Below are 12,096 nucleotides of genomic sequence, written 5' to 3' on the forward strand. Positions count from 1 at the left end.
CTCATACTCATTAAAGGAAGATTTGGTTTACTACAATCTTTTCCTCCTTACAATGTATAAGTTTGCAAAGGTGAAATCAATCATACCAATTAACAATGTTCTAACTATCTATGAAATTAAAAAAAAAAAAAAGCAAAATTGGACTTCCGTATATGAAGAAAGACAAAGTCATAGAACAGAAGACAGATCAGTGACTTAAGAGTAGGGATCACTACAAAGTGGCATGTGGGATTTCTGGAAGTAACAGAACTGTTCTATTATCGCGACCGTGGTGGTGGTTACACAATGTATACAACAAAACTCAAAGAATTGTACACTAAATAGGGTTAAATATACCTTATTAAATAAATAGGGGTGGAGGGGGAACCTCTGTAGAAGACCCTTGCCTATCTTTTCTCTTAGTAAATCTCAATCAATGATATTGCTCTAAGGTCTAATAAACCACATCACTTCTTACTACACACTACATAAGCATAAGTGTCCTGATTCTAAAGAAAATCTATATACAAAAAAGGCAAAGTCTCAAAAATTAGTGACAGCTTTGCATTTATTTCTTGCATTTTGTGGAATCTATATCTTCTGGCCTTTGTGCATAGTTCAATTTCACCGATAACGTTTCGACATTTAAAACCATTTTCCAAAGGAGAAAAATGAAAGAAATAAAAGATAGCACAGTATTTCTGAAAGAGATGGGAATACCAGACCACCTGACCTGCCTCTTGAGAAACCTATATGTAGGTCAGGAAGCAACAGTTAGAACTGGACATGGAACAACAGACTGGTTCCAAATCGGGAAAGGAGTACGTCAAGGCCGTATATTGTCACCCTGCTTATTTAACTTATATGCAGGGTACATCATGAGAAACGCTGGGCTGGAAGAAGCACAAGCTGGAATCAAGATTGCCGGGAGAAATATCAATAACCTCAGATATGCAGATGACACCACCCTTATGGCAGAAAGTGAAGAGGAACTAAAAAGCCTCTTGATGAAAGTGAAAGAGGAGAGTGAAAAGGTTGGCTTAAAGCTCAACATTCAGAAAACGAAGATCATGGCATCTGGTCCCACCACTTCATGGGAAATAGATGGGGAAACAGTGGAAACAGTGTCAGACTTTATTTTTTGGGGCTACAAAATCACTGCAGATGGTGACTGCAGCCATGAAATTAAAAGACGCTTACTCCTTGGAAGGAAAGTTATGACTAACCTAGATAGCATATTGAAAAGCAGAGACATTACTTTGCCAACAAAGGTCTGTCTAGTCAAGGCTATGGTTTTTCCTGTGGTCATATATGGATGTGAGAGTTGGACTGTGAAGAAAGCTGAGCGCCGAAGAATTGATGCTTTTGAACTGTGGTGTTGGAGAAAACTCTGAAGAGTCCCTTGGACTGCAAGGAAATCCAACCAGTCCATCCTAAAGGAAATCAGTCCTGAATATTCACTGGAAGGACTGATGCTAAAGCTAAAACTCCAGTACTTTGATCACCGCATGTGAAGAGTTGACTCAATGGAAAAGACTCTGATGCTGGGAGGGATTGGGGACAGAAGGAGAAGGGGACAACAGAGGATGAGATGGCTGGATGGCATCACTGACTCAAAGGACGTGAGTTTGAGTCAACTCTGGGAGTTGGTGTTGGACAGGGAGGCCTGGCGTGCTGCGATTCATGGGGTCGCAGAGTCGGACACGACTGAGCGACTGAACTGAACTAAACTTATTTCAAAATCAAAACCCCAAAGTTTTGCCAACTATGGTCCTAGCGTTCCATTCATCTCATTAATCATTTTTATTTGCCTTTAGTCATTTGTAAAACAAATGAGTTATTATTAAGTATGAAAAATCAAAATACTATTTACAATAGTTCTGCATTTCACACATCATAAAACAGTTATAGCTAATAATCTTATGCTAAGCAGTACTAATCTATAAAGGTTATCTGAGATATAAGGCAATTTGGGGCGGGGGGGGGCCTTGGCTTTTGGTCTGTGGGATTTAGAAATCACATTTCCGTTACCAATTTTTCCAAACAAGTAACATTGAAATTACTCACCGTGGATTGAGGCAGTCCTTTGCTACTGTTTCGGCCTCTGAAAAGATTAAATATTTATGAAATTCAACAAGCTAAGCAAGCTAAAATATTTTTTCAAATTTAAAATACCTTATAATCCCATCCAAAAAAAATACACTATCTGTGAGGAGGGATCATCCAATGTGAAGTATAAGGGCTACCTAAGCATGACGCTTGCTGTGCTTTCCAGGCTCAGAGGCCTGCAACAGGTATGGGTCAGAGAAGGGAGGAAGGAGGAAAGAATGTGACCATAATCAAAATCAAGTGAATAAAGTAAAAATTAAAACAACCTACTTACAGAAATAACCAATACCAAAAACAATAATCCCCTCTCCAAAAGTTAACCAATCACTCTGTCATAAAAAACTACTCAGGAGCAAAATACAGATTATATTCCCAATTTAACTGACACACTTGACTAATAACATCAAGATACCTCCATTTTCCCCTCACCTCTTAAAATAGGTACTGTGTTTACAACTGCAGAAAAACATTTGAAAATAAGTTAAATCATTCAAAGCATTTTCATTTTAAATACTAAGTGCTCCTGTTAGGATCTAAGTAGTAGTAATGAAGTCGCTCAGTTGTGTCCGACTCTGCGACCCCATGGATTATAGCCCACCAGGCTCCTCCATCCATGGGATTCTCCAGGCAAGAGTACTGGAGTGGGTTGCCATTTCCTTCTCCAGGGGATCTTCCTGACCCAGGGATCAAACCCAGATCACCCACATTGTAGGCAGACACTTTACCATCTGAGCCACCAGGGAAGTCCATCAGCAAACCAAACCACTCTCCCTGCCAAACCATCCCTCTGAAACAATGCAGTACACACCTATGTCAGTTGTCAAGTAATTTCCAGTAATGTGGAGTCTATTATCAAGTAAATTTAGAGAACAAAATATACTGTAAGGCTTGCTCCAATGGAAAAAATTAGCCCATTATGACTTTAAAAAAAAAAATAAATAAATAAAGTAAAATGTTATCCGCTCATAAGTATTACTCTTGAGGAACAGTATTGCAATCTCATTCTAATAAAATAATTACAACACTCAAAACCACAAATTTAAAAACATTCAAAGAGAAGCACAATTCAGGTGAAAAAGCCTAGCAGTATGAATGGTGCCAATTCCCGGAAAAGTAGGACTGATATTAGTACTCTGAGGTCAACTGGTTTTGTTTCTAACTCTCATCTACCTTTTCCCATCTAGAAAATAACGTCTTTGACCAAATAACCCAAGATTACTTCCATTTTTATCATTTCTGCCTCTCACACAACACAGATAAAGTCCTAAAGTTTAAGCAATTTGACCAATAATTCATCATTTATAAAACTTACTACAAACCAGACAATATATAGTAAGCACCACGTCAAATCTCTCACCCCTACTTTACAGGTGAGGAAATGGAAACAGTAGCTATATGTCTTGACCGAAGTCATCTAGTTTATGAGCAATAGAACAGATATTTAAACCAGGTGATCCAAAGTATAGACTCTGCATTTCTAGGTTATGCTCCTTCTCTGAAGTTGTATCACAAAAAATTAACTTGACAATAAAGCCTAGCCCAATCTCTGCCTCTTTCAAAAGCCATCTAAATGTATTATGTTTTTCTGTTTATTTGTAGTCGGTAGCCAAAGGCTATAAAATGTCTTAGTATTACCATTTTATCTTATCCTAGTGGTCGCTGAGATGCTACAGTTAAAAGATTTAAACAAATGACACTAATTAAGTGCCCTTAAATTTATGCAGTGTACCCACAAGGCTACTTAAAACAGTTTAAAACATAAAATTCTACCCACAAGGCTACTTAAAAGAGTTTAAAACATAAAATTTCGTGATAGAAATCACATTTTTTAAAAAATTGAGTACACACAGTTATATTTTTGACTAATAAAGAGCAACTGTTTTAACAATCCAGTTTACTCAGTAGAACAAACTGGTCAACAGGAAAATAATCAAAGACTCACAGTGGTATAAAGTGGTATAAAAGTATAGAAACTACTGATTTCCACTGCTCTACCGGGTGGCTGGACACCCAAAGGGGATGTTAGCATACAACAGTAGCATTCTCTGAAACCGATAAAAAGCCCACATTCATTCTTGTTTTTTTCTTTTTGAATCCACTCAGATTATGGTTGACTTTTAGTTTTTTTTCCTTTGGTATTTCAGGACAAGCATTCTAATATTTCATATAGTAAAAAAAAAAGAATCTCAAAAAAAAAACCCAACCAAGATATTTTAGTTCTAAATATAAGTATAATGCAACAGATCAGATTTAGCAAATCAATAATATCCAGGATTCTAAATGTTCAACCGTCATTGAACATGAGGTTAAAATGTGAATCAAAATACCAAATAAATATAAACAAATATACAAAATAATAATAAAGAGCTTATATTATTTCAAAATAATATAGTAGGGAGGAAACAGGGTTAAAAATGAAACAAGACTGGCATGAGTTGATAACTGCTAAAGCCAGGTGCAGTGGTATGCAGGGGTTCATTATATCATTCTTTTTACTTTTTAAAATTTCCTTAAGTTAAAAACGTCTTCTGACATGACACAAAGGGAGTCTGGATTCAATCAAGTGTATAGATCTTCCAATTTACAGAGACCACTGGGTAGTAGAGTAAATTAACTTATACCACGAGGTTACAAGTCAGTTAAATCCAGAATGTGGTAAATTTGACTCAACAGATGACACTTTGGCATGTCAAGAAAAAACAATGTAGAGGAAAAATTATTACACATTTAAAGATACACAAAAGCAAATGTGTCTTCCCAATTTCAAAACTTATCACAGAGATTTTCCCGGTGGTCCAGTGGTTAAGAATTCGCCTGCATGTAAAACAGATAGCTAGTGAGAAGCTAACACAGGGAGCTCAGCTCAGTGCTCTGTGACAACCTAGAGGGGTGGGGTTAGGGGTGTGGGAGGGAGGTTCAAGAGGGACGGGATATATGTACACTTACAGTTGATAGATGGGGAAACAGTGGAAATAGTGTCAGACTTTATTTTTGGGGGCTCCAAAATCACTGCAGATTGTGACTGCAGCCATGAAATTAAAAGACGCTTACTCCTTGGAAGGAAAGTTATGACCAACCTAGACAGCATATTGAAAAGCAGAGACATTACTTTGCCAGCAAAGGTCCGTCTAGTCAAGGCTATGGTTTTCCAGTGCTCATGTATGGATGTGAGAGTTGGACTGTGAAGAAGGCTGAGCGCCGAAGAATTGATGCTTTTGAACTGTGGTGTTGGAGAAGACTCTTGAGAGTCCCTTGGACTGCAAGGAGATCCAACCAGTCCATTCTGAAGGAGATCAGCCCTGGGATTTCTTTGGAAGGAATGATGCTAAAGCTGAAACTCTAGTACTTTGGCCACCTCACGTCAAGAGTTGACTTACTGGAAAAGACTCTGATGCTGGGAGGGATTGGGGGCAGGAGGAGAAGGGGACGACAGAGGATGAGATGGCTGGATGGCATCACTGACTCGATGGACCTGAGTCTGAGTGAACTCTGGGAGTTGGTGATGGACAGGGAGGCCTGGAGTGCTGCAATTCATGGGGTCGCAAAGAGTCAGGACACGACTGAGCAACTGAACTGAACTGAACAGTTGATTCACAATGTTGTACAGCAGAAACAAACAATATTGTAAAGCAATTATTTTTGAAAACAAATAAATATAAGCTTAAAAAAAGAGAGACTCTGCCTTGCAACACAGGGGGTTGCGGGTTTGGTCCTTGGTCCAGAAAGTAAGATTCGGCACACTGTGGGACAAAGCTAGCCTGCACACCAGAACTAGAGTCTGTGGGGCACAAGGGAAGATCCTACATGACACAATGAAGATCCTGAGTGCCACAACTTAGCCCTGACCCAGCCATATAAATAATTTTCAAAACTTATCACATAACTAAAGAAATCAAAATAGTATGGTACTGGCATTAAGGACAGCCATAAAAATCAATGGCATTGAATAGAGAGCCAAGAAATAAACCCTCATGTTAATGGGCAACTGATCTTTAACAAGGGGAACAAGATCATTCATGGAAAATCTCTTTAACAAGTGATGCTGGAAAAACTAGATACTCACATGCAAAAAAAGATGAACCTTTACCTTACACCATATATAAAAATGAACTAAAAAATGGGCCAAAGACCTAAATTTAAAAGCTAAAACCATGAAACTCTCAGAAAAAAACAAAGGGAAAATCTTTATGGCCTTGAATTTGGCAATAATTTATTAATTGTGACTTCAAAGGCATACAATATTAAAATATATATATATAGGATTTCATCAAAATTAAAAACTTTTGGGCAAAAAACAGTATCAGCATAAAAAGACAATCCACAGAATAATAGAAAATACTTGCATATATCTCATAAGGGGTTGGTTAATATCTAAACTACAGAGAGAACTCCTATAATTCAACATCAAAAAACAAATCTCCAAAGAAATTTATAAGTTGGCCAATAAGCATATGAAAAGATGCTAAACCTCACCATTAATTAGGAAAATTCAAATCAAAACCACAATGAGCTACCTCTTCACTCCCACTACAATGACTATTATAAATAACCAACCAAAAAAAAAAAAAAAAAAAAAAAAACCCCACAAAACCAAGAAAATAACAAGTGTTGACAAAAATGAGGAGAAATTGAAACCCTTGTACACTGCTTGTGGGAATGCAAAATTGTGCAGCTACTGTGGAAAATTGGAGAAGGCAATGGCACCCCACTCCAGTACTCTTGCCTGGAAAATCCCATGGACGGAGGAGCCTGGTGGGCTGCAGTCCAGGGGGTCGCTAAGAGTCAGACACGACTGAGCGACTTCACTTTCTCTTTTCACTTTCATGCATTGGAGGAAATGGCAACCCCACTCCAGTGTTCTTGCCTGGAGAATCTCAGGGATTGGGGAGCCTGGTGGGCTGCCGTCTATGGGGTCGCACAGAGTTGGACACGACTGAAGTGACTTAGCAGCAGCAGCAACTGTGGAAAATAGTATGGCAGTTCAAGGTGGGAAAAAAATCACATGTCCACTGATAAAGGGATAAACACAGTATGCTATCACCCATACAATGGAATATTATTCAAATGAAGTTCTGATACATTCTATAACATGAATGACTCTTGACAACGCGAAAAATAAGATATACACAAAATGCTTCTAATTATGTGAGGTACACAGAATACTCAAATTCACAGACACAGAATACTCAAATTCATAGATACAGAAGGGGCTGTGGGAAAGTTGGAATTGGAAGCAAATGCTTAATATGCATAGGTATAAATACATTGAAAATAAAAAGAAAAGACATAGCATGCAAACAAGAAAGCAAGAGTGGCTATTCTAATATTAAAAAAAGATACTAAAAAGGGACATTTTATAATCATAAAAAAGTCAATCCAACAGGAAGAAGAGTCATTCCTCCAGGACTCTGTGTACCCTTTTCACATGAAGTATTGGGCCACTGGAGATGAACTCTTAACAGAAATTATCTGTACAAACCTGATCTCTTTCAGAGCCTTGCTCCTTCACCTAGAGAGTGTGTCTCACATTCCATTCTCCTTGTCATACTATCAACCTGACAACCGAATTCCAACTAATAAATGTGGAAGGAATGATGGAATTAGAGGGATACTATTTAGTAACCACCATAGTAGTAACTGTTTCAGGCTGAAATCACCAATGAATGCCAGTTTAATAAAGTATCAATAGAAACAGGATACTTACAAAGTCACAAAGTAACTCATCACAAGATATTGATTAATGATAAAGTGAAAAATAACTTTATAGAAAAGGAACCCAGCATCATCAAGTGATTAAAATTAACAGCATGAGCAATGAGACAAACATACATCATGCACCTCCTCTCAGGCAATGAGAATACATGTTATCACTTCTGCAATATCTTTGCCAAAAATGTATATAATCTGAATCTAATCATGAGGAAACCTAAGACAAACCCTAATGGAGGGACATTCCACAAAATAACCTGTAATACTCAAAATTGTCAAATCATGAAAGACTAAGGAACTATACCAGATTAAAGGAGACCAACAAGGCATGACAATTGAACATAACATATATCCTGGATTAGTTCTTAGATCAGCTTTCTTTTGGAGTGCAGGGGGTGGGGGGAGCTGTAAAGAATAATACAAAACCAACTAGTAAAATCTGAATAAGACTGACAGATAATAATTTGGCAGAATATTAATTTCCTTATTTTGACAACTGTACTGTAGTTTTGTAAGAATATCCCTTTTAAGGGGCACCATGTCTCTCATGTTTAATAAAATTATTTAAATTTTACATTAAATACATATTTATACATTAATTTTAACAATAGAAAATGAAAAAATGGAGTGAGATGCTACTTGAGGAATACAGATGAAGGATACAGAAGAATTCTTTGTATAACTGTAACTTTTATTTATAAACAAATTTTTTTTAATTATTAACTATGAGCTATTTATTAACTTCTACTTTAGTGTCCAAAGTGTCTGTACAATTCTGTAATAAACTTGCCCAGCTTAAATGTTACCTTTTCAAGAAATCTTTCTTAGATTTATGTCATCCAATCAAACAAACAGTGCTCTCTTTGCTAGACTGAAATTTATCATAATCTGCCCTGTAGTTAACAGGGAACCTATCATGCCCACTAACTCAGGGCCATCACCTGACAATATGGTGGTGGTGGTTGTTCAGTCACTTTGCGACCCCATGGACTGCAGCACTCCAGGCTTCCCTGTCCTTCACTATTTCTCAAAGTTTGCTCAAACTCATGTCCATTGAGTTGGTGATGCCACCCAACAATCTCGTTCTCTGTCACCCTCTTCTCCTTCTGCCCTCAATCTTTCCCAGGACCACCGTCTTTTCCAATTGAGTCAGCTGTTCCTATCAGGTGGCCAGAGTGCTGGAGCTTCAGCATCAGTCCTTTCATTGAATATTCAGGGATGACATTCTTAAGGACTGACTGGTTTGATCTCCCTGCTGTCCAAGGGACTCTCAAGAATCTTCTCCTGCACCACACTTCGAAAGCATCAATTCTTCGGCACGCAGCCTTCTTTATGGTCCAACTCTCACATTCGTACATTTGGAAAAACCATAGCTCTGACTATAAGGACCTTTGTTGGCAAAGTGATGTCGTTTCTTTTATGCTATCTAGGTTTGTCATAGCTTTTCTTCTAAGGAGCAAGCATCTGTTAATTTCATGGCTGCAGTCACTGTCCACAGTGATTTTGAAGCCAAGAAAATAAAATCTGTTACCATTTCTACATTTCCCCCATCTAACTGCCATCTATTTGACAACATAGTGTTTTTGTGCAGACCAGAAAATGATGCCTCCTCCAGGAAGTCACAGTTCCACACTAGAAAAAACCGTGCAGTCAGTAGTCAATGCCTTTGTAAAAATTAAGAGGTATCAGAAACAAATGTAGTCCCAAAAGGCATATCATATAGCAAAGAAACTCCTAGATTTCAACACCCACTCATGCCCTTGGCCAGGAGCTCTTCGATAAAATTAAATCGGAATAACCAATACTGGCAGACAGGATCTTGTCCATCCTTGTACCATTTACCAAAATCAGCACAGAGGAACTGTGCCTCATATATGATATATACAATACATATTTTGTGAATAAGCCCAGTCAAAAAAGAAAGAAAAAAAATGAACATGAACACTTTCAAAGTAAAGATCTTCCCCCAATTTATGATGAGATTATGTCCTGAATAAACCCGCTGTATAAGGTGAAAGTAAAAAATACATGTATATACCTAGCCCACCTTAAAGGTACTCAAAGCATTTACATTAGTCTACAGCGGGGCTCAATCATCTATCACAAAGCCTATTATATAATAAAGTGTTGAACATCTCATGTACCTTACTGAACACTGCCCTGAAAGTGAAAACCAGAGTGATTCTATGGGTACAGAATGATTGTAAGTTCTTACCACTTGTAAATTGTGTGGCTGACTAGGAGCTCAGCTTGATGCCACTGACCAACACCATGAGAGAGTATTTTACCACATAAAGCTAACCTGGGAAAAGATCAAAATTCAAAGTAGGGTTTCTATTGAATGCTTACTGCTTTCACACCATCCTCAGTCAGGGATCATCTGTAATAATTATTTAAATCAAGTATCAGTGAACTACAGCCCACAATTTGTTCTTGTTTGGGCTTTTTGAGTAAATATGGTTTTAAGTTTTTAAAGGGTTTAAGGGAAAAAACAAAAAAAAGCCAAGAAAAATATGCAATAGAGAAATTATATGCCTCATAAAAGGGGTCAGTACAAGCAAAATCTGCTGACCTCTGAACTGAAAAATATGGCTGCTGTATCAATAACTGCAATTTAAAAATGAAGTCTACTGCTGTTTCACACAAATTAGTTCTTCTACAAGAAACTTCTTAATAGTACTACTTTTCACCAAAGTTTAATGTACACAATTGAGAAATGTCATGAAAGTATTGTTGCTCTCATTTAATTATTTTTAGGCTTTACAATGTAATTCAGTTGAGGGCGATTTATCTATTAAAAAAAAAATCAAGGTATTTTACTAATGTACATTTGACAATACTGTGAGCAAGTTTCAGAAAGATAAGGACTTTGTAGTGAAACTGTAGACTAAGACAGACTTGAGTCATAGTAACTTGTGAACTCTCATTTGAACAAACTGTAAAAGAAAAATAAGGTGATGAGACATTCGAATTGGAGGTTCTAGCTTATGCAATAATGCAAGAAAAAGAAATAAAAGGCACAATGTTTAAAAAAAAAAAAAAAAGGGCACAGTGTTTGGATAGAAAGGAAAACTGTCTTTAATAAATGACAACATGGCTATTTATGCACAGAATCTACCCAAAAAGACCCTACTAGAAGTAAGAGAGCTTGGCAAGGCTAACTCAAAATGGATTAATGACCTAATCACAAAAGGTTTAAATAAAATTAAAAAATATATATATTTCTCCCATCACTTGCCTATGACTATCATCAATCTGCTCTCTGTATCTATGAGATTATTCTTTTTTTCCTCTCTCTTTTTTTTTTTTAGCAAACTGAGGAGGTGGCAACTCTAAATTCAAATAGAACAACTGCCAGATTAACTCAGCCATGGGATCATCTAGATCAATGCTTCAAGAACTATCCCCACAAGAACTTATTTCAGCTTGCTGTAAACTGCTTGGGTTCAAATTCTGGCCCTATCACTTTCCAGCTCTGTGACCTTAACCTTTTGACTTCAGCTCTTTTTATCTTAACTTCAGAATCTACAAAATGGTGCTAAAAATAGTATGGTCTTAAAAAATAAAATAGTATCATCTCACAAGGTTGTGAAAATGATATTCCATATAAACAGTTTGGCTTAAGAACAATGCCTGGCACATTACTACATTCTTAATAATTATTACTTAGTACAATTATAGAATGGGAAAGACTAGAGATCTCTTCAAGAAAATTAGAGATACCAAGGGAACATTTCATGCAAAGATGGGCTCAATAAAGGACAGAAATGGTATGGACCTAACAGAAGCAGAAGATATTAAGAAGAGGTGTCAACAATACACAGAAGAATTGTACAAAAAAGATCTTCACAACCAGATAATCACGATGGTGTGATCACTCACACCCACCTAGAGCCAGACATCCTGGAATGTGAAGTCAGGTGGGCCTTAGGAAGCATCACTACGAACAAAGCTAGTGATGGAATTCCAGTTGAGCTATTTCAAATCCTGAAAGATGATGCTGTGAAAGTGCTGCACTCAATATGCCAGCAAATTTGGAAAACTCAGCAGTGGCCACAGGACTGGAAAAGGTCAATTTTCATTCCAATCCCAAAGAAAGGCAATGCCAAAGAATGCTCAAACTACCGCACAATTGCACTCATCTCACACACTAGTAAAGTAATGCTCAAAATTCTCCAAGCCAGGCTTCAGCAATACATGAACCATGAACTTCCAGATGTTCAAGCTGGTTTTAGAAAAGGCAAAGGAACCAGAGATCAAATTGCCAACATCCGCTGGATCGTGGAAAAAGCAAGAGAG

General features: G+C 37.3%; 1 protein-coding gene across 9 annotated transcripts in view; it reads right to left on the reverse strand.

Moving 5' to 3' along the window:
* The window catches only part of ATXN2 (ataxin 2), a 101,982-nt gene that overhangs the window by 69,811 nt on the left and 20,075 nt on the right, over window positions 1-12,096 (reverse strand). For all 9 annotated transcript variants that reach the window (XM_055549748.1, XM_055549739.1, XM_055549741.1 and 6 more), the window contains exon 2: window positions 2,047-2,083. Coding sequence is in view for 7 of the 9 variants with exons in the window: in XM_055549739.1 (XP_055405714.1) it covers window positions 2,047-2,083 (37 nt within the window). In the remaining 2 variants the exon portion in view is untranslated. The remainder of the gene's footprint in view (window positions 1-2,046; window positions 2,084-12,096) is intronic.

This window comes from Bubalus kerabau, chromosome 16 (assembly GCF_029407905.1).
Source record: "Bubalus kerabau isolate K-KA32 ecotype Philippines breed swamp buffalo chromosome 16, PCC_UOA_SB_1v2, whole genome shotgun sequence".
NCBI classification, from domain to species: Eukaryota; Metazoa; Chordata; class Mammalia; order Artiodactyla; family Bovidae; genus Bubalus; species Bubalus kerabau.